Source organism: Cetorhinus maximus, chromosome 18 (assembly GCF_964194155.1).
Source record: "Cetorhinus maximus chromosome 18, sCetMax3.hap1.1, whole genome shotgun sequence".
Classification (NCBI taxonomy): Eukaryota; Metazoa; Chordata; class Chondrichthyes; order Lamniformes; family Cetorhinidae; genus Cetorhinus; species Cetorhinus maximus.
Window position 1 is genome coordinate 25,636,706 of NC_135896.1, and position 24,029 is coordinate 25,660,734.

General features: G+C 43.2%; 1 protein-coding gene across 1 annotated transcript in view; it reads left to right on the top strand.

Moving 5' to 3' along the window:
* Positions 1–1,940: 1,940 nt before the first annotated feature.
* kcnh5b (potassium voltage-gated channel, subfamily H (eag-related), member 5b) overlaps positions 1,941–24,029 on the top strand; it is a 322,323-nt gene continuing 300,234 nt past the window's right edge. Inside the window, exon 1 of the mRNA XM_078563325.1 lies at positions 1,941–2,025. Within this exon, the coding sequence (XP_078419451.1) occupies positions 1,953–2,025 (73 nt within the window). The 5' untranslated portion in view covers positions 1,941–1,952. The remainder of the gene's footprint in view (positions 2,026–24,029) is intronic.

A 24,029-nucleotide genomic window follows, 5' to 3' on the forward strand; every position in this document is an offset into this window, starting at 1 on the left:
ATCGCTCATATCGATTTGATACATTGAGCGGAGAACGAGGGAAACCGCGGGCGGTGAAGTTTTCAACGCGATAGTTTGGGGTCGCGTCTACGAAATCCTCCACAAATCAGGCCAATTTGTCGCAGAGTTACAAGAAAAGTTAATCGAGTTAAGGGTAAAAAAAAAAGTATTATAAAAACAGAAAATGCTGGAAAAACTCAGCAGGTCTGACAGCATCAGTGGAGAGTCATACAGACTCGAAACGTTAACTTAACTCTGTTGCTCTCTCCACAGATGCTGTCAGACCTGCTGAGTTTTTCCAGCATTTTCTGTTCTTTATTTCAGATTTCCAGCATCCGCAGTATTTTGCTTTTTATTAAAAAAATGTATTTGTTGGGTGTGTGTGAGGGGGTGGAGGGGGGGAATGTTAAAATTCTGTTGCATTTCAGTGAGCCGGTATACCTATGTTCTGACCCATTGAATGGTATAAGGCTGACACCTGGAAATGCTGAAGAGAAAAGGGAACTATTGCTGGAAAGACACGTGATTTCTGTTTGGTAAAAGTCTGCTTCCTTGTGACCGGCTGATTTGACATTCACTATGGCAAAGCGAGCGGCGGAGTTGTCTGCCTCGAATGTACAACGTGAAAAATAAAGTCACTGCTCCTTAAGGTTCACCCTTTCAGTCAAACTTTCAGTCACCCCTCAATGAACCCCTGCCCCACCCAAACCCATCAAACACCCCTCCCCCCCCCACTACAAAAGCATAAATACTGCAGATGCTGGAAATCTGACAGAAAATGCTGGAAACACTCAGCAGCTCAGGCAGCATCAGTGGAGAGAGAAGCAGAGTTAACGTTTCAGGTTGAAGAACTTTCATCGGAACATCGACCTGATAAGAGATGTTGTCAGACCCATCGAGTATTTACAGCATTTCCTGTTTTTATACCGCATTTCTCTCTCTCTCGCTCTCTCGCTATCTCTACCTAGGCTCCACTTTTGTTTAATGACACTTCTGTAAAACGCCTTTTTATTCTGATAAAAGCGTTCCATAAAATGACCCAACTGGTGGTCATTTCACATTCTCACGCCGTCTTGTGCTTCGGGACGATACTCTGGCCACCTCGTACCTCATCCCACATACAAATACAACCACATCCCAGCCAAAAGCAGCAGAGCCGGGAGATGCGGTTTGTTTAATCTATTACAAGCAGTGGGAGGGAAAGAAAGGTAGGGGGCGGGGCTAAGTCAAGTTCAATAAGATAAAAATAAAATACTGCGGATGCTGGGAATCTGAAACAAAAACAGAAAATGCTGGAAAAACTCAGCAAGTCTAACAGCGTCTGACAAAGGGTCATACAGACTCGAAACGTCAACTCTGTTGCTCTCTCCACAGATGCTGCCAGACTTGCTGAGTTTTTCCAGCAATTTCTGTTTTTGTTTCAACTTCATCAATGTCAAGTTTGGAGAAAAGTACGCGATCCTTATTTGTAAAGAGTACCTTTGTTAAATGAGATGGTCTGTCCAGTGTGCAAAGTTTCTCTCTAAGCTGCTGTGATATTGTTTTGCACCCCAGACATTCCCAGGGGGGATTGGGTCATCTTCCAGGTGGCACGGTTGACACTGATGTGTAGAGTTAGTAGGCTCGGTTCTCAGAGGCGGGAGAAAGGGGCTGGGGCGCTGCTGGTGAGGAGTCCCCAGAGTGTGGGAAGCCTCACCTCCAACCCCCACCCCCACCCCCCCCTCCCCAGTCAGCAGTGAAAATAGCGAGAGGGTAAGTGCGTCAGGAGCAGAGTGCGCAATCGCGTCGCCTGGAAGCTCCCAGTGCCAGCGATGTACCAAGAGCGGCGGCAGCCCCAGCTGCAGCCCGGGCGCTACTATGAGCCGATTCCCATCCAAAGCGGACCATCTGCTTGGACTCGCTGAGAGCAGCCGCTCCCTAACAGCATCTTCCCAAAACTCTGCAGACCCAGGATGCCCGGTGGAAAAAGAGGGCTGGTGGCACCGCAGAACACTTTTTTGGAAAATATTGTCCGGCGATCCAGCGGTAAGATAACACTTGCAGCCATGCGCTAGAGCACTTTATAGGATTAGATATTGATTGACAGAGCGATAGTCTTTATTCCCTGTGCATATTTGTGTCTCCTTTACTTTACCCCCTTTCATTCTGCACACGGATTGATTTATTAATCTAGCTGAATATATAGTTAAAGATGTTGTAAGGTAAAATAGACCTCTCAAAATTGGGTATCATTTATGTGAAGGACAATTCATTTGGACTTAGTTTGAACCTGTCCTTTTGCTTTCCATACTTCGTTTCACAAATACAGAACATCAAATAAAACGAGTAGAGTTACTGAAACAGTATAATTGAAAAGTTAATCCTTGGAACACTTGTTAATAATTCTCGCTGTGGAAAACGATTAAACTTTTAAAAAATTCTTTTACGGTATGTGGGCTTCACTGGTTGGGCCAGCATTTATTGTCCATCCCTAATTGCCTTTGAGAAGGTGGTGGTGAGCTGCCTTCTTGAACTGCTGCAGTCCATGTGGTGTAGGTACACCCACAGTGCTGTTAGGAAGGGAGTTCCAGGATTTTGACTCAGCGACAGTGAAGAAACAGCAGTATATTTCCAAATCAAGATGATGAGTGACTGGGAAGGGAGCTTCCAGGTGGTGGTGTTCCCATCAATCTGCTGTCCTTGTCCTTCTAGATGGTAGTGGTCGTGGGTTTGGAAGGTGCTGTTGAAGGAGCCTTAGTGAATTCCTGCAGCGCACCTAGTAGATGGTACACACTGCTGCTACTGTGTGACAGTGGTGGAGGGAGTGAATGTTTGTAGATGTGGCGCCAATCAAGCTTATATATATATATATATATATGTTTGAACTCTATATAGACACATACTACTCCTTCTCACCTACGCCACCATTCTTACTATCAGATCCCCTACATGCTTTGTAAATCTTATTTTTAGTTTTAATTCAACCAGCAAGTGAAACAACCACACAGCAACAATTAATGTAAAAAAGCAGTAGATTAAAGACTCTGACAGTAAATGGGTCCGATGGGGAATGTGTAATTTACCAAGACTTAAAAGCAAAATTCATTCTGGGCAGCAGTTGCTGCCTTGGCGCTGGCACAAACCGAGGGCAGGTGACAGCTAATTCCGAGTAACTTGCAGGGCTCAATCAGAACTGACCAAAGGGACCAAGAACTGACGGAAGGAAGAGATTTCAGGACAATTTCACCTGAAGTGTTTTATAAATCCAGTTTCAATCTGCTCCTCACACCCTGTTTCCTGTAAGGACTCCATTCCATTCTCCCAGTTCCTCCGCCTCTGTCACATCTGTTCTGATGATGCCACCTTCCAAAACAGCACTTCTGACATGTCTTAACTGTGGATTCCCCCCCACTGCGGTTGACAGGGCCCTCTGACCCATGTCTGTCCCATCTCCCTCTGCCCTCATCATTCCCCTGCCCCTCAGGACAATGGTAATGTCCCCCTTGTCCTCACTTTTCACCCCACCAGCCTCCGCAATTAAAGGATCATCCTCTGTCATTTCCGCCAACTCCAGTATGATGCCACCACCAAACACATCTTCCCCTCACCCCCACTGTCAACATTTCATAGGGACCGTTCCCTCCGTGACACCCTGGTCCACTCCTCCATCACCCCCCCAACACCCCATCCCCTTCCCACGGCACGTTCCCATGCAATCACAGAAGGTCCAACACCTGCTCCTTTACCTCCTCCATCCTCACCACCCAAGGCCCCAAAAACACTCCTTTCAGGTGAAGCAGTGCCTCACATGTGCCTCCTTCAACTTGGTCAACTTGGTCCCAATGCATCTCCTCTACATCGGGGAGACTAAACACAGATTGGGTGAACACCCTCGCTCAGTCCGCAAGCATGACCCAGACCTTCCTGTCGCTTGCCATTTCAACACACCACCCTGCTCTCATGCCCACATGTCCATCCTTGGCTTGCTGCAATATTCCAGTGAAGCTCAACGCAAACTGGAGGAACAGCACCTTATCTTCCGATTAGGCACTTGACAGCCGTCTGGACTTAACATTGAGTTCAACAATCAGATCATGAACTCTGTCCTTCATCTTTACCCCCTTTTTAATCCAATTATTTTTAAATTTTTTTCCCCAGCACCCCCATCCCCCCTAGGGCCACCTGTCACTTGTTCCTATGTTTTGCTTTCACAGAGTGCAGACCCTTGTTCTGCTCTTAATACATTCTGCTACCTTACCTTTATGCCACTATCAGACCTTCTTTAGTCTTTAACACTACCATTAACACTCTCTTTGTCCTGTGTCCATGACATCTTTATCTTCATCTTCCGACTAGGCACTTTACAGCCTTCCGGACTGAATATTGAGTTCAACAACTTTAGATCATGAACTCTCTCCTCCATCCCCACCCACTTTCTGATCCCCCTTTTTCCAATAATTTATATATATTTTTCTTTCCCACCTATTTCCATTATTTTTAAATGTATTTCCATCCATTGTTTTATCTCTACCTTTTAGCCTATTTCAATCCCTTCCCCCCACCCCACCCCACCCCCACTAGGGCTATCTGTACCTTGCTCATCCTGCTTTCTACCCTTAATGTCATCATTAGCACATTCTTAGCTAATATCACCACCGTCAACACCTCTTTGTTCTTTTGTCTATGACATCTTTTGGCAATCTCCACCTATCACTGGCCCTCTATCTAGTTCTACCTGTCCCACCCCCCCTTAAACCAGCTAATATTTCACCTCTTTTCTATTTTTCCTTAGTTCTGTTGAAGAGTCATAAGGACTCGAAACATTAACTTCCTCTCCGCAGATGCTGTCAGACCTGCTGAGATTTTCCAGGTATTTTTGTTTTTGTTTTGGATTTCCAGCATCCGCAGTTTTTTGCTTTTACACCTTTATCAAATTTCTCTTTAGCTCCCATCTATCCCTGATGTTTGTTTTGCTCCACCTGCTCCACCCCTTCTTAAGCAGTATAAAATCCATCACATTTCTACTTCTCTTTAGCTCTGAAGAAGAGTGATGCGGACTTGAAACTTTAGCTGCGGGGAGAATTTTCTCCCCGTCAGGGAGCTGAGCAGGAACAGGTATGGATGGGCGTGCAGCCGCCATTTTACGTGGGTGGGCCAATTAAGGCCCGCCCAGTGTGACGCACACCCGGAAGCGCTGAGTGCTCCCTGTGCGGGCGGGGGGAGGAGGCTGAGTCAGGGCCTATGCTTTTTTGCACATACGTGAAAGAACGCAGAAATCTCCCTGAAACATGGAGCTGCCTCAGGGAATTTAATTTCATTATGAAAAATTTAAATAAAGAAAAAAAAATTTCAGACATGTCACATGAGCTGGGACATGTCAATGAATTTTAATTAAAAAATTTATTTGATTTATAAATCCTTCATGAAACCTCATCCCATCCGAGGATGAGATTTCATGATAAATGCGATGGCCGCCTGGGCTCTTCACCTGCCCGCCAACCTTAAGGTTGGACAAGCTGCTCTGTTAATCCTTTTAATTAGTTTTTAAATGGCCTCTGACAGTCACCAGTGCGCACCCGCCGAACTGAAGATCGGAATGACACATGTTGACTTTGGGATGCACGCCTGATGTCACCGCGTGTCATTTTACACGTCAGCGAGTGGGGCCCGACCCCCCACCCCCCCGCATGCTGACCCGAAGATTCAGGCTTCTGTTTCTCTCTCCATAGATGCTGCCAGACTTGCCGAGTTTTTCCAGCATTTTCTGTTTTTATTACTGCTGAAACAAACATTGGAATAGACATTTAGAATGTGGAAGAGTTCCAAACATTGAATAAAAGTAATTACTTTTGGTTTGTGGAAAGGGTGATGTGGGAGCGGATATAAACTGTGCCATTACTAATAACATATCAACTATAAAATTCACCATACTTAACACATAGTCCTTTACAAATACTCACTTTGAAAAAAACAGTGCAATCTAAATATTATGTGAAATATTCCCAAAGCTGCAGCTGCCAGTTTAAAAAGAGAAACTGCTTCATATAGGTTACAATGTTTTATATATGCACCTATATATATTCCTACAGATGTAAGGAACTTTAGTTGGAGAAACATTTTAGGATTGTATATCTCAATGTCCCGCACAATATCGTGTACATTTAATTGTGTTTGAAGAGCTGGGCAAAATATAAAGAGAATTAGCTTCTGTGGGGCTTTATATATAGCTTCTATCTGTCTGGTATAGTGTGTTATCACTGGCAACCTACCTTGTGATCAGGGGGCTGTTGAAAAATGCTGTGATCTGTCCAAGCCTTGAGTGATGATGAGAGTGACAGTTTGCCCGTATTCGCTAATCATTCAGCCAAAATTCAGTGCTGGACGATTTGAAATTGGGACGAATCCTTTCACAAGCCCACCAACTCTGTGGTATTTTTCTTGCCATTATGGGTCGCTGTTACTTCTTATGCAACGGTATCTCTCACCTCAGTACCACCTTAATTATACCCCGCCACCCCACCTCCCGGTCTCTCCTTACACACACACACAAACACACTAATGCCTGTGGGCAATCTCGGGTGCAACTAACTTTTGAGAGAGTTATTTGCATGAAGATGTCAAGCAGTTTGACTGATACTATAAGTCAATAGCCGGCTGCAAATCAACCCTTAAAAGCATCATTTTCCTAATGAGCGCTGCCGATCTATTTATTAAAGTGACAAAATTTGCTTATTATAAACCTGTTCTTTTAAAGTTATCCATGCATCAATGGAGAAATACGAACAAAGGGAGTTAAAAGGACATTTGAAGGATTGTTCAACAAACCATTCCGCTATGCACCAGGGCTGCTTTAGAACTTCGAAACAGATTAATAATGCATTTTCTGTCTCAATCTATTCCTTGCAAATTAATGGCATAGGAATTGCTTCTGAATTTATACAAAGGACATAGTCAAACAGAAAACCTAACCAACTGATGGAGCAACATGAGCACACAGTATTCACCATGAAAGTTAGGACATTAGAAAATGACAAATAATTGTTGCACTATGGGATACAATTTAGAAACCTTGGAATAACATTTACATCCAGTAAATGAGTCGACTAGGACTGTTGGTGATTCACAGTCAGTACCGTGTGTTCCCATAACTCTGCATCAAGGATCCTGTTTGGATCACTGGTCAGTAATTGCAAATGAACTTATAAAATTAAATATTATTCTTATATCTAATGGGAACTGTGTTGAAGTACAGATTGCAAAATATCCATGCCATCAATAAGACTGTCTATTTTCACCTCCATAACATCACCCACCTTCAGCCCAGCCTCAGCTCATCTGCTGCTGAAACCCTTATCCATGCCCTTGTTATCTCGAATAGTTGATTATTCATTTCGTTGCACGCTCCTGGCTGGTTTCCCATTCTCTATTCTGTGTAAACCTGAGATCATCCAAAACTCTGCTGCCCTAAATAATACATAGGCCAATGTGAATTTTGATTTATTAGAGAAAAATAAACGGCCTAACAGAAAAGCTAGCAAATTGATGGTATGACATCAACAATCACCTGCTATTCACCACGAACATTATGAAATTAGAAAATTATAGACAGTTATTGTATATGGGATACAGTTTTAAAACCTTTGGGATAACATCTATATCCTGCACCAAGTTCTGTTCACCCATCACTCCTGTGCTTGCTGACTTACAATGGCTCCCACTTGAATAGTGCCATGATTTTAAAAATTTCATCCCGATGTTCAACTCATTCCATGGCCTCTCCTCTCCTTGTCACTGTAATCTCTTCCAGCCTCACAACGCCAAGAAACCTGTGCTCCTCCAATTCTAGCTTCTTGGGCATCCCCGATTTTAATCTATCTATAATCCCTTTTCAGGCACTTTGTATCCTCCTCACAACTTGCTTTCCTGCATATCTTTGCATCATCAACGAATTTGGCTACAAAACAATCAGTCTCTTCATCCAAGTCATTGATATAGATCATAAATAGTTGTGGCCCAGCACTGATACATATGGCAACCTAAAAATGATCCATTTATCTCAACTTTCTGTTTCCTATTAGTTAGCCAATTCTCTATCCATGCTAATATATCATCCCCATTATTCTACCATTGGCAGCCATGGCTTTAGTTGCCAAGGACCTAAGCTCTGGAATTCCCTCCTCTTCGCCTCTCTACTTCACTTTTCTCCTTTAAGATATTGCTAAAACCTTACCTCTTTGACCAAGCATTTGGACATCTGACCTAATATCTCCATATGTGGCTTGGGGTCAAATTTTGTTTTGGTGAATTAATGAGGGGAAGTAAGGAAATGGCAGCGACTTTGCACAAGTTTTTTTATATCTGTCTTCACATAGAAGACACAAAAAGCATCCTCAGAATAGTAGAAAATCAAGAGGCAAAAGGGAGGAAGGAACTAAAACAATCACGATCACTAGAGAAAAATCACTGGGAAAGCTAATGGGTCTAAAGGCTGACAAGTCCCCTGGGCCTGATGGTCTGAATCATAAGGTCTTAAAATAAGTAGCTGCAGAGATAGTGGATGGATTGGTTGTAATCTTCCAAAATTCTCTAGATTCTGGAAAGTCGATCGATATCAATGACTTGGATGAAAGGACCGACTGTTTTGTCGCCAAATTTGTTGATGATACAAAGATAGGTAGGAAAGCAAGTTGTGAGGAGGATACAAAGTGCCTGCAAAGGGATATAGATAGGTTAAGTGAGTGGGCAAAAATCTCAGTGGATTAGAAAACTGCAAATGCACTTCTTCTATTCAAGAAAGGAGGGAGCCAGAAAGCAGGAAACTATAGGTCAGTTAGTCTAACATCTGTCATAGGGAAAATGCTAGAATCCATTATTAAGGAGGCAGTAGCAGGACATTTAGAAAATCATAATACAATCAGGCAGAGGCAACATGATTTTGTGAAAGGGAAATTGTGTTTGACAAATTTATTTCAGTTCTTTGAGGATGTAACAAGCAGGGTAGATAAAGGAGAACCAGTAGATGTGGTGTATTTGGATTTCCAAAATACGTTTGGGAAGGTTCCACATAAAAGATTACTGTACAAGATGGTGTTGGGGATGATACATTAGTATGGATAGAGAATTGGCTAACTAACAGGAAACAGAAAGTTGGGATGAATGGATCATTTTTAGGTTGCCATATGTATCAGTGCTGGGCCACAACTATTTATGATCCATATCAATGACTTGGATGAAGAGACTGACTGTTTTGTAGCCAAATTCATTGTTGATGCAAAGATATGTAGGAAAGCAAGTTGTGAGGAGGATACAAAGTGCCTGAAAAGAGATTATAGATAGGCTAAGTGAGTGGGCAAAAATCTGGCATATGGAGTATAATGTGGGAAAATGTGAGGTTGTCCATTTTGGTAGGAAAATAGGAAAGCAGAGTGTTATTTAAATGGAGGGAGACTGCAGAATGCTGTAGTATAGAGGAATTTGAGTGTCCTTGAACATGAATCACAAAAAGTTAGCATGCAGGTACAGTAAGTAATTAGGAAGGCAAATGGAATGTTGGCCTTTATTGCAAGGGGGTGGAGTGTAAAGTAGGTATGTCTTGCTACAACTGTACAGGGCATTGGTGAGATCACACCTAGAGTATTGTGTACAGTTTTGGTATCCTTATTTAAGGAGGAATATACTTGTATTGGAAGCAATTGAGAGAAGGTTCACCAGGCAGATTCCTGGGATGAAGGGTTGTCTTATGAGGACAGGTTGAGCAGGTTGGTCCTATACTCATTGGAGTTTAGAAGAATGAGAGGTGATTTTCTTGAAACATAAGATCTTGAGGAAACTTGGCAAGGTAGGTGCTGAGAGGATATTTCTTCTCATGGGGGGAATCTATAACTAGGGGACACAGTTTAAAATAAGGGGTCTCTTATTTAAGATGGGGATGAGGAGGAATTTCTTCTCTCAGAAGGCCATTTGTCTTTGGAATTCTCTTCCACAGAGAGTAGAGGCTGGGTCATTGACTACATTCAGGGTTGAGTTATACATATATTTGATTGACAGGGGAGTGAAGGATTGTGGGGGATAGGGAGATAAGTGGAGTTAAGGCCACGGTCAGATCAGCCATGATCTAATTGAATGGTGGAGCAGGTTTGATGGCCGAACAGCCTAATCATGCACCTGTTTCTTATGGTCTTATTGTAACCAGAAGCTTGTTCAAAGAGGAAGGTCTTAAAATAGGTTCAGGGGATCAGGGAGAAATTCTAGAGTATAGCAGAAAGCTTGGCTGCCAATGGTGGGCTGAAAGGAGAGGGGGAGCACAAGAGGCTGGAATCAATGGAATGGAAAGGTCAGAGGGATTATAGGGCTGGAGGTAGGGAGGGGGAGGCCATGGAGGAATTTAAAAAAAAAGATAATCATTTCAAATGTGAGATGCTAAGGAAACCAGGTGTCAACGTTGGTCAGCAAGGGCAGGAGAAATGGGTAAGAGAGATTTTATATGGAATAAAATATGGACGCTTGACTTTTGAATGAGCTGAAGCGTGTGGAGGGTAAAAGATGGGAAACCAGGATGCCAACTAGAAGAGCTTTGGAATAACTGGAATTGAAATTGGTATATGCTTGTAGTTCAATAGTTGCTCATTACAAATTGTCAGCCTATTTTTCCATCAATAGAATAGAAACCGGTTGAGGTGTGAATTGGATTGCCTATTTGCTATGAACTAACTTCACACTACCTGTGACATCAGCATCAGTAAGTCTGAAGGTGACAAAGGCGTGAATAAGGGTTTCAACAACAGATGGGGTGAAGCCAGGTGCACATTGTGAAGGTGATCTTTGCGATGAAAAGGATATGGAGTCTGAAGCAGCACAGTTTCAAAGAGAAGATTAGATTGTGAACACTAGTTCTCTATTTGTGAACACTCGGAAACCATGGCTGGAAAGAGAAAAAGTGAGTGGAATATGAAGTAAGGAAATTGATTTTATTGTGGGACCAATGATAATGGATTCAGAAGATAATTGCTTCAGTCAATGTTTAGCTGGAGGAGATTCTGGCTCATCCACGAATGGATGTCAGAGAAATAACCTGATGGTGTACAGGCAGTGGAACACGTTGAAAGAGATGGTGCCTAGGTAGAGGGGATAGAGTATGTGGGAGCCGACCAAATATCTGTGGTTGATGTCATAAAGTGGTTGCATGTAGATGAGGAAGAGGAGGGGGATCACCAATGAATCGTTGGAGGCATGTGGTGATGACACAAAGATGGGAAATGAAATCATTGCTAGGGAAGCTGTGGCTATGATTGTATAATTAATGGTACCAAATAAGCAAGGGCAGTCCATTGGAACTCCAGGAGACACATTGGACAAGGATGGAGTGATCAAATGTCAGAAAAGGTAATGAGGTTTAGGCAGGTTAGAAGGAATAATGCACCAGTGTTGCGGGCACAGGGAATGCTATTGACATAGGATATGTGGCAACTCGGCCAGCACCCATGAAACATCATGAATCAACATCTCCAAGAGGGCAGGGGAAGATTGGCAAAATAATTATTGTTGAAAGTATTTTTTAAAAGTAATATCCCATTATTTGTAATTCCTATCTCCAAAGAAGAAGCCAAACTTTTGGGATGAAGTTCAACTTTCCACGGGGGTGCAAAACAGAAGGCATCAGATTGGCTGCTCTTCAAAACCTCGTATGTCACAGACCTAGCCCGAATTTCATTTCCATCGTGAGTGACTAACCTGCTCCCACTCATTTTGCACCTCTACCGAAATTGAATTTGGCCCCCTTTGTTTATGAATGGAGGCACATATACTCTTTCATAAATGTATCACTTCAATCCAGGAAATATTCCAATGTGAACCATGTTTATGGTCATAACTCTTCATACTATGCATATCAGAGCTTTCCTTGCTGGTTGACCTGAGATTAGGATCATATATTGTGGCGTGTTACCACTGGCAGTAATGCAGCCCACATTACCCATATGTAGTTCAACTTAACTGTAATAAATCATTGCTGTTGACTAAAACACAAATTAAACCAATTACTAAGCTCCATATCTGACAAAAAGAATCCAAAACATTTCCTGCATTTAAGAACCTTGAATTCCCTTTATTAGTCTCAGTTGAAGAGGATTAAATACAGGGTATTACTACTGTGCACTGACTACTTTACCACATTTGTAAAATCAAGAAAACCTGCGAGCTGGGTGATTGTTTTGGAGCCTTAGATTAGTAGAAACATAAAAGAGCAAAAAGATCCGATCTCCTTTTCAAATGATTTACAAGGCTTAAACCAACTATTTGTTCTTAGAAAGTAACAGGTCTTCATTGACTTTGCCCCAGCAGAGATATACAAGTAGCTGTTTGCTGTCTTAAGCTGAATGCCAACCTGGAATTATCTTCCCAGATAGAAACTGAATTCAATATAAGCTTGAAAGTAATTGGAACTATTGATTTTTTGCAACCGGCACCTTCTAGGCACCTGGGAGTATTGCTCAGTTCAGTGTTCAACTGCATCTGGGAAGCTATGGAGGTATTGATCACCTAGTCATCCATTTCATCAAGACAGGAGAGCACCAATGCTTCACTCCCATTTCTGGGCTCCTAAGAATTTTGGAGCATGCGTCTGCAGTTTCCACTCAGTTACATTAGTTTTTTTGATGCAACTGCCCCAATATTGGGGTAACCAGCTCAAAAGATTGTGGAATTTTAAGGGTAAATCTTGTTCAGTTCAACTTGGAGTTGCATGATCCTTTGAGCTAGTTTTAAAAACATCTTGCTCAAAGCAAGCCCCGCCCACAAAACTGGCCAATGCACTTGTTGTTTACAGGCTTTCAAGGAGGCTTCAAAAATTAAGCTGGAACTTTAGGCACAAGGACTCTAACAGGAATGCCTTGAAAGGATTTGAACAATTTTAAAATAAGTGAAATCACTACCAATCTAACAAAAAGATAGTTTTGTTTAATTTTTAGAAGCCATTTCAGTAATTGGTTTGTTCACATGCGGTGATTGACATTGCTTTTTTTAATTATAAATCAATTTTCAGTTGTACAAATCAAACTTTGTTAAGTTTCCACTTTTGAATATATGAAGGAATTTAAAACAATATTTAAAAATATTTTGTTTTACAACATTGCCTACTTGTGCTGGTTCATGGTAAAGTTTACATTTACTGATATGCAAATGAGTTTAAGTGTGAACTTAATGGGGAACAATACATTTTTCAAAACAAGAGCAACTTGTGTCAAGATTACGTCCAACTTGAAGCTCTACTTTTGTACACATGTTGGCCCATGAGGATCCACTCATAATCAACAAAAATATTTCTCAAATGTGTAAATATGTATGGTGTCCAAAATATTATCTTACAGACACTCTGAATTAGCAGATAACATTTTCACCTTGAGTCAACCTGAGCTGCCTCACGTGTTTGGTAAGAGACAAATCCATCGCTGTTTCTTGGGTGAACATAACTAGAATTCTGAAGTTCCTTCAAAATAATAGAATAATGGATCATACCAAGCCGCAGACCAACTGACGAAGTCAGCTTTGGCACATACAGGCGATATCCTGGGTGTTAGAGTAAAGCTGTACTTTGTAACAAGAAATACAAAAGTACACAAAACTGTTTTGCTATGTTGGATGTTGATCAAGACCAGACCTGAAGTCATCAATTGTAACCTCCCAAACCTCCCCAAAAGTCAGGGACCCCTGTCAGGACTTAAATTTGAAAGTGACTGAAGTGCTAAATCCAGTGATGTGTCAAGTCTCATAACAGTGAAATCTTTAAAATGATCACCTGAATATGCTCCAGCACTTTCTTCACCTTTATGCTACTCGATTTCGGCAGAATGCTGTGCAGCTTTTGCTTTCATTTGTAATGTGCCTCTGACAGTTCTTACACCTACAAATCTAACCTGAATCTGCCCAAGTTTTCTCCGATGGGTAGCATCAAAATTTTCAATACAAAAACAGAATTACCTGGAAAAACTCAGCAGGTCTGGCAGCATCGGTGGAGAAGAAAAGAGTCGACGTTTCGGGTCCACATGACCCTTCAACAGTTTTTATCTCAAAATTTTCAATGCTGTGTTTGAATTTAATGATAAGATCTGTTTTCAGTTGTTATTCAATTTCATCGTTGGACTCCTGGGGTATTCAGGTCCAGTCAATTAATGCCCACAGGCTAGGAACACTGCAGTTGATTTTTTTTTGCTGTAGATTTTTCCAACATTTGAAGGAAATTCTTATTTTGTTATATTCATTCATGGGATCGGAGTGTTGCTGGAAAGGCTAGCATTTATTGCCCTTTCCTAATTGCCCTTGAGAATTGTTTCTTGAACCGTTGCAGTCCAGGTTGTGTAGGTACACCCACAGCACTGTTGGAAAGAGAGATCCAGCAGCAGTGAAGGAACAGCGTTATGGTTCCTAGTCAGGATGTGTGTGGCTTGGAGGGGAACTTGCAGGTCGTGGTGTTCCCATGCGTCTGCTGTCCTTATCCTCCTAGGTGGTAGAGGTCTCGAGTTTGGAAGGCGCTGCTGAAGGAGGCTTGGTGAGTTGCTGCACTGTATCTTGTATATAGTGCTTGCTGCTGCCATTGTGCACTGATGGTGGAGGGAGTGCATGTTTAATGTGATGGATGGGGTGCCAGCCAAGTGGGCTGTTTTGCCATGGTTGGTGTCAAGCTTCTTGAGTACTGTTGAAATTTCACTTATCCAGGCAAGTGGAGAGTATTCCATCATATTCCTGACTTGTGCCTTGTAGATGGTGGACAGGCCTTCGGGAGTCAGGAGGTGAGTTACCCATTTCAGAATTCTCAGCCTCTCTTACAGCATTTACATGTCGGGCCCAATTAAGTTTCTGGTCAATGGTAACCCCCAGGAGGTTCATAGTGGGCGATTCAGCGATCGTGATAATGTTGAATGTCAAGGGGAGCTGGTTAGACTAGTTCACTTGTTGGAGATGGTCATTGCCTGAGATTCGTGTGATGTGAATGTTTCTTGTCAGCCCAAGCCTGAATGTTATCCAGGTGTTGCTGCAGTATCTGAGTTGCGAACATTGTGCAATCATTAGCAAGCATCCCCACTTCTGACATTATCTTGGAGGGAACATCACTGATGAACCAGCTGAAGATGGTTGTGCCTAAGACGTCATCCAGAGGAATACCTGTAGTGATGTTCTGGGATTGAGATGATTGGCCTTCAACAACCATACCTATCTTCCTTTGTGCTGGGTATGACTCCAACCAGTGGAAAGTTTCCCCTGATTCCCATTGGCTTTAATATTGCCAGTGCTCCTTGGTGCTACGCTCAGTCAAATGCTACCTTGCTGTCATTCAAATTTCACTCCTGGAATTTGCTTTTTCTGTCCATGTTTGGATCAAGGCTGTAATGAGGTCTGGAGCCGAGTGATCCTGGCAGAACCCAAACTGAACATTGGTGAGCAGATTATTGCTGAGTAAGTGCAGCTTGATAGCACTGTTGACAACTCCTTCTGTCACTTTGCTGAAGATTGAGAGTAGACTGATGAGGCTTTTGGTGGACAGGACATATTTGGGCAACTTTCCACATTGTAGGTTAGATGCCTGTACTGTACCGAGGTGAAATGCACTCTCACATTTTCATGGCTTTCCAGTAGGATACTTGCATGACTTTTCCAATGGAAGGGATTTCTGCAAGTTATTTGAAAGCAGCACCAATAGATAGCTTTACATAGAATTACTTAGAATTTACAGTACAGTTCGCGTTGAAACATATATAGATCTGGAGTTTGGGAGAAATGTACTTATTCAGAAAGTGGTTACAATATGGAACCTGCTACCACATGAAGTAGCTGAGACATATATCAGTCCTAGGCCCAATCATCTTCAGCTGTTTCATTAGTGACCTTCCTTCCATCATAAGGTCAGAAATGGGGATGTTCGCTGATGATTGCACAATGTTCAGCACCATTTGCGACTCCTCAGATACTGAAACAGTCCATGTCCAAATGAAGCAAGACCTGGACAATATTTAGGCTTGGGCTGACAAGTGGCAAGTATCATTCGTGCCACATAAATGCCAGGCAATGACCGTCTCCAACAAGAGAGAATCTAACCATCTCCCCATGACATCAAATGGCATTGCCATCACTGAATCCCCCACTATCAACAACTTGGGGGTTACCATTGATCAGATCCTGAAGTGGACTAGCCATATAAATACTATGGCTACAGGAGCAGGCCAGAGGTTAGGAATCCTGTTGGAAGTAACTCACCCCTTGACTCCCCGAAGCCTGTCCACCATCTACAAGGCACAGGTCAGGAGTGTGATGGAATACTCTCTATTTGCAGCTCCAACAACATTCAAGAAGTTTGACGCCATCCAGGACAAAGCAACCCCTTTGATTGGCACCCCATCCATAAACATGCACTCCCTCCACCACCGACACATAGTGTCAACAGTGTGTACCATCTACAAGGCACACTGCAGGAACTCACCAAGGCTCCTTCGATAGCACCTTCAAAACACAGGACTGCTACCATATAGAAGGACAGTAGATAGATGGGAACACCACCACCTGGAAGTTCCCCTCCAAGTCACTCACCGTCCTGACTTGGAAATATATCACCGTTCCTTCACTGTCGCTGGCCAAAATCCTGGAACTCCCTCCCTGACAATGGTGTACCTACACCACATGGACTGCAGCAGTTCAAGAAAGCAGCTCATCACTGCCTTCTCAAAGCAATTAGGGATGGGCAATAAATGCTGACTTAGCCAGCGATGCCCACATCCCATGAATGAATAAAAAAAAGCATAGATACATTTAATAGGAACCCTGGTAAGTGCATGAGGTTGAAAGGAATACAAGGAAGTGTTGATAGGATGAGATTAAGCAGGGTGCGGAGAGGCTGTTAAGGAGCATAAATACTAGCATAAATGACAGCATCAACTGTGGCCTGTTTCTGTGCTTTAAAATTCTATGTAAAGTAATCTATTGCTACTGATTTCAAATAACTTGCAGAGACACCTCTCATTGGAAAACTAATGCATGGATCCCTGTGACAAGCATTGAAAATGTGGGAGTGCATTTCACCCCATGCAGGGTGATTTGCACACATTTAACAATGGTTTGGAAAGGAAAGTGCTGATGTGGACACTTGCTCCATTTACCATATAGCTATTATAGGGAGCATAGTGATAATGCTACTCCACCAGTGATCTGGAAGCCTGGGTTAATGCTCTATAGACATAGGCCTGGATTTTCATGGAGTCATGGAAACTCATGGACCCTGGAACCCGAAGTCTGGCCCCCATTTTTGGCAGAAACCATTTTTGCCTGAGAGTTGGAGGGTGAAGGAGGTGGGATATGTTTTGTTCATGCCTGGTTCCTGAATCAGGCAGGACATTTAAAACAACAGCTGAGGTGAAGTAGAAGCGATTTTCCTCGGTGCAAGCGACCGAGCCCGCCTGGTGGGACTTATGACTTTGTGGGAAAGCCGCAGTTCCCTCAGATTGTCTGTGCACAGGAGCGTTTTCATTTTTGAGAGTGCAAGAAATTGAAAGTTATACCACAGAAGGTCCACCAGTAGAAATAGAGGTTTGTGGCTGACCCCTAAGGGAGTTGGAGGATGGGACTTGTGGCCTTGGAAAGGCAGATCTGTTCAGCCCCTCAGGAGAATTCCCTGACTCGGGCAGCCAGATGACAGGCAGGATAGACTGCCAGGCTCACTGGGGGAAGGGTGAGCAGAGAACAAAACAATTTGGCAAAATGGGTATGGCACCATCTCACATACGAGCTATAGAGGCATGGCAGTGGGAGCAATGTGCACCCAGAGCCAGGGGATACGATGAGGAGTTGGCAGAGCCAATACAGAGCACAGCAGGAAGGAGGAGGAGGAGGACCATTAGGTATTACTTAGATGTAAGGGTCTACCGTATCAGGAGGTCCTACCTTAACATGACCAAGACCCGGTGCAGGCGAGAGTCTCCAGAGAAATGGTTGGAGAGAGATCCGTGCCATGGCGCAGCAAGATCCGGCATAGCACTTAACCTATCCCCATGCCCTACCAGTTGCACTGAAAATGACTGCCGCCCTCAATTTTTATGTGGCTGGCTCCCTCCAGGGGTCTGCTGCAGACCTCTGCGGCATTCCTCAAACAGGCACCCACAGGTGTGTAACAGCTGTCACAGGTGCACTCTTTGCTTGGGTGGGTAGGGGAGCACATCAACTTTCCCATGGATGTATTGTTGCAGAGGCAGAGGACCAGGAGCTCCACAGACACTGTAGGCTTCCCACAAGTTCAGGGAGCGGCAGACTGCACTCACGTTGCTATAAGGACATCAATTCATCAGCCGGATAGCTTCATGAACAGAAAATCTTTCCACACAATGAACGTCCAGACGGCGTGTGACAACAAAGTGTTCCTGCATGCACGTGCATGTTTTCCAGGAAGCTGTCGTGACAGATTCATACTGAGGAAGTCACTGCTGCCTCATCTGTTCCAGTCCCCAACACAGACCTGTGGTTTGCTTCTGGGGGATAAGGGGTGCTCTTTAAGGAGGTGGCTGATGATCCCCCTGAGGCAGCTGCAGGTAGTACCCGAATGGCTATACTTTATAGTAGCCATATGCAGAAAAGGACCATCACTGAGCAGGCTGTTAGCATTCTGACGATGCGGTTTATATGCCTTCACCAGCACTCCTCTATTCGCCTGCAAGGGTTTCAAGGATAGTGGTCATTTGCTGTATGCTCTACAATAGAGTGCAGCAGAAGGGTCTTCTCACAGAGGAGACAGATCAGTGGTAATGTTAGCTCATTGGAGGAGGAGGAAGATGATGTGGAAGAGGAGGAGGAAGTCACCCCCGCCCCACCTAAGACGATGGAGCTGACATGGAGGTGGAGGTGGAGGCCGCAGTAGTGGTCCACCTAAGGGGCAGGCCCATGTACTCATGGCCGATTCATTACAGGAGGGGATTATCGCTAGGAACCTTTTAACACAGAGAACATTCACCTAGCCACCCATCATAATCTCAAAGCAAGTCCAGCAGCCAGGCCCCATTGAACAGCAGCCAAATAACTGCCCTTTTGGAATGAAGCCACACATCTTCAGGGAAGTGCCAGTTTCACAATTTTTAAATTATATTTTGAATAAAGATTGCATTATCTTTCCTACCATCATTGTCAAACTAACTGGTCTATAATTCCTTGGACTTGTTCAATCTCCTTTTTCAAATGGGAAAGAGTTCAAACTAATTTGGCATGGGAGTGGCACCAGGTTGAAGCTTTGTGCATCTTCTGTCTCCTCACTGAGGACTGAGGGAGACAAACAGCATTAGAATAAAGAGTACTTCAGAAGTAGGAGGAATCACACAGGCAAAATGCCCAACAGACTAAGATGGAATGCAGTAAATAAGATTAGCGAGCTGCAGGTACAGTTAGCCACAATGATTATGACATAGGGTCGAATCTTCCCTCCGTCGGTGGGGGTGGTTTAAGAGTGGGCGTGCGGAGGCGCGCCTCGCATCGGCGCCCCCGATTGGGGGCCCGCCGCCATTTTATGTGGGAGGACCAATTAAGGCCCGCCCAGCGTGACGTCCGCAAGAAAGCGCTATGCGCTCCCTGTGCGGGCGGGGAGTGGGGGGGTTGGGGGGGGGTGGATTCCCTGAGCCAAGAGTGCACACGAAAGAGCACACTCATCTCCCTGAGGCTAAGTGCTGCCTCTGGGAGATCTACAATAAAAAATTTGGAAAAAAAAAATCCCTGACATGTCCCCTCATGTGACACTGTCACATGAGTTGGGACACGTCCATAACTTTTAAATACACTTTAATTACATTTTTAAAAACCTACATGAAATCTCATCCCACCGGTGGATGAGGTTTCATGCCTTTTCTAATTCCCGCTGGGGCTCCCGGCCTGCCCGCCAGCCTTAAGGTTGGATGGGCAGGTCCATTAATTTGTTTAACGACTCTGTCAATGGCCTCAATTGGCCATTGACAGGTCAGCGGGCCCACAGCTGATTCTGCTGCGCCCCCGCCTACCTGAAAATTTAAATGGGGGTGCGGTGGCGTTGGGAGTTCTGCCCGACGTCATCCCACGTCATTTTACGGGTCGGTGAGTGGGCTCTGCCTTCCCGCTCGCCAACCAGGAAATCCTGGCCATAGAGTTCAAAGACAGATTCTATTTGTTAGAATTATGAACATAAGAAATAGGAACAGGAGAAGACTGTCAAGCCTGCTGCACTATTTAATGTGAGCATGGCTGACCTTTGGCTTCAATTCCACTTTCTCACCCTTCCCCATTCCCCTGGATTCCTTGAGACACCAAAAGTCTGGCTATCCCAGCCTTAACATATTCAACGATAACAGATCCACAACCCTCTGGGTTAGAGAATTCCAAAGATTCAAAACCCTTTGAGTGAAGAAATTTCTCCTCATCTCAGTCCTAAATGATCAGCCCCTTATCCTGAGACTGTGCCCCCATCTTCTAGGTTCTCCAGCCAGAGGAAACAACTACTCAGTATCTTCCATGTCAAGCCCCTTCATAATCTTGGATGTTTCAGTGAGATCACCTCTCAACCTTCTAAACTCCACAGAAAATAAACACAGTTTACTCAGTCTCCTCAAAGGACAACCCTCTCACTCCAGAGACCAGCTTAGTGAACCTTCCCTGTAGTGTCTCCACTACAAGTATATCCTTCGTTAAATATGGAGAACAAAACTGCACACAATATTCCAGGTGTGGTCTCACTAACTGTAGCAAGACTTATTTATTCTTGTACTCAAATCCCTTTGCAATAACAACTAACTTGCCATTTGCTTTCCTAATTGCATGAGTATGAGTACACCCAAATCTCTCTGAACGTCAACATTTATAAGTTTCGCACCTTTTAAAAAATACTCTGCTTTTCTATTCTTACAACCAAAGGGAATAACTTCACACATCGCCACATCATTCTACATCTGCCACCATGTTGTCCACTCAATTAACCTACTTATATATTTTTGCAGCAACTTTGTGTCCTCCTCACAGCTTGAATTCCCACCTAGCTTTGTATCGTCAGCATACTTGAATACATTACTGTCTGTCTCTTCGCCTAAGTCATTAATATAGATTGTAAATAGCTGAGGCCCCAGCACTTATCCTTGCAGGCACTCCACTAGTCACAAACTGCATTAAGGGACAATAGAGGAGCTATTATGTGGCTGGCTGTATATTATAGGCCAGGAAAGAGTGAGAGGGAGGTAGAGGAGCAAATTTACAAGGAAAATTGCAGAAAGGTGCAAGAATTTTTGAGTAATGATAATGGGGAACTTCAATTATCCGACTATAGATTGGGAAAATAACCTTATACACCGCAAAGAGGAAGTGGAATTCCTGAAATGTGCAGAAGGGAACTTTCTTGGTCAGTATGTTTCCAGCTCAATGAGGAAGGAATCAGTGCTGGATCTGGTTCTGGGGAATGAAGTGGGGCAAGTGGAGCATGTTTCAGTGGGAGAGCACTTGGTAACAGTGATCATAATATCATTAGATTTACAGCAGTTATGGAAAAGTACAAGGAAAAATGAAGTGTGAAAATACCCAATTAGAGGAGAGCTAATTTCAGTGAGTTGATCTGGCCAAGATCGATTAGAATCAAATGTTGGCAGCTAAAAGAATAAATGAGCAATGGAGGGCTTCAAGGAGTAGGTTTGTGTACAGACGAGGGGGAAAAGGAAGGGCATTTGAAGCTAGAGCTCCCTGGACAACTAAAGATATAGAGATAAAAATGAAACAAAAGAGAAAGCTGATCAATGTCGTGTTTATAATTCCCTAGAGAACCAAAGTGAATATAAAAGTACAAGGAAGAGCTTAAAAGAAATAATAGACATAAAGAGAGTGATTGAAAATAGATAAATGGACAATATAAAATGGAACCCAAAGATTTTTTATAGACAAATAAATACTCAAAGGGTAATCAAAGGAAAGATGGGCCTGCTTAGGGACAAAAAGGATCTTGTGGAGGCAGAAGGGATGAATGAGGTACTAAGTGAGTACTGTGCATTTGTCCTTATTAAAGAACAATGTCATAGCAAAGAAGGAGGTAGTAGGGAAATTGGATAGGATAATAATAAATAACTAGGGGGTACTAAAAAGGCTTACAGTGCTCAAAGCAGAAAAGTCCCACCCAGCCTGGATGGGATGCATCCTAGGTTGCTGCAAGAAATAAGGGTGGAACATCTGGAGAGCTTAGCCCCAATCTTCCAGTCCTGCTTAGGTGTGGCAGTGGTGTCAAAGGACTGGAGAGTTGCAAGTTAAATTCCTGTTCAAAAAGTGGGAGAGGGTTAAACTCATCAGTTACTGGCCAATCAGCCTAATGCCTGTAGTGTAGGAATTTTTAGAGATGCTAATCTGGGACAATATCAATTGGTACTTGGAAAAATAAGGCTTGGTAAGTTAAAGCCAGAATGGGTTTGCTAAAAGCAAATTGTTTTTGTCTAACGTGATTGAGCTCTTTGAAGTAACAGAGTGGGTTGACAAGGATAGTGCGATTGATGTTGAGTATATGGAGAATTAACAGACATTTGATAAAGTGCCACATAATAAACTTGTTAACAAAATTGAAGCCCATGGGATTAAAGGGACAGTTGTTGTATTGTTACAAAATTGACTAAAAAACAGAAAGTATAGAGTAGTGTTGAATGGTGCTTTTCAGACTAGAGGGTAGTGTGCAGTGGTGTCCGCAGCAGTTGGTGTTGGCACCACTGCTATTTTTGACGCTTGGGGGACAGCCATTCCCTGGTTCATACCCCATGGCAATACTTTGACTAATCAGAGTCAACCTGCCTGGTTTGAATTTAAACAAAAGCTTGGTAGTTAACTGTTCCCTGGTGCATTCTCCATGGCATTGCCTCTACCAATCAGAGTCCAATTGTCAATCAATTAGCACTCTCTTCTCATGCGTTATAAATTGTTATTCCCTTTACTATTCGTATTCTTGTGAACTGTCCCGATGAGTGCAAGACAAAAAGCTTTCACGAAACTCAGAAACATATTACACAGTGAGAAAGATAGTAACAGACTTCAGGAACATATAGCCTGGCGAAATGGGCAGACAAATGACAGATGAAAATTAATGCAGCGAACTGTGGAGTGAATCATTTTGGCAAAAATATCAAGGGTCAGCAACATAAACCAAATAGTCCAATTCTAAAGGAGTTGCAGGAACAAAAAGACCTGGGGGTGTCCGCACACAAGTCTTTGAAGATGGCAGGATTAGTTGAGCAGGCTGTTAAAAAAGCTGTTAAAAATGATTCCTGGTTTTAGAAATAGAGGCACAAAGTACAAAAGGAAGGAAGTTATGCTAAACCTTCATAAATTATGGATTAGACTCAGCTAGAGTATTGTGTCCAATTCTAGGCTTTAGGAAGGATGTCAAGGCTCTAGGGAGGATGCAGAGAAGATTTACTAGAATGGTGTCAGGTGAAAAATTTCAGGTGTGTTGAGTGACTAGAGAAACTGGGGTTGTTCTTTTTAGAGCGGATCCCCCCCTTCTCCCATTGCCCCCATGAACGGTATGACACCTGGTGAAGGGGGAAGTGATGTACATAAATAACAAATAACTGAGACAAAGAAACAAGTGTCTGAAGAAGAGGGGAGTGGGGAGCGGAACATACTGGATCTATAATGTGGAATTCAACTGATCCCATTAAATTTTAAGGGCTGGCGTGAAGCTTGTTTGCATTAATCGAAGTTTAAGTGGTCTTTAACTCCTAAGGTCTGGCTATCTTGATTCCAAGCTTGTAACGTGATTAATGTGGTGTAACTGTGCTATTGTTAAAGGAAGTGAACGGACAAAAACCTGCAAGATGGTGATCTAGATAGGGCTAAATATTAAATTGATAAGGTTAAAGTTATTGTTAAATTTGTAATGAACATGCCATATGGGCTGGTTACTTGGAAACCGAGAAGTTGGCAGAGATGAGATTAGTGTCTTGTTAATCGTGTGAGGGTGGAGAACAGAGAACCAGCTATGTAAGATGATCAAAAACTTGATGAGGCTGCCAAGAGACAACTGGGCAATCGCTGAGCCTTGAGAA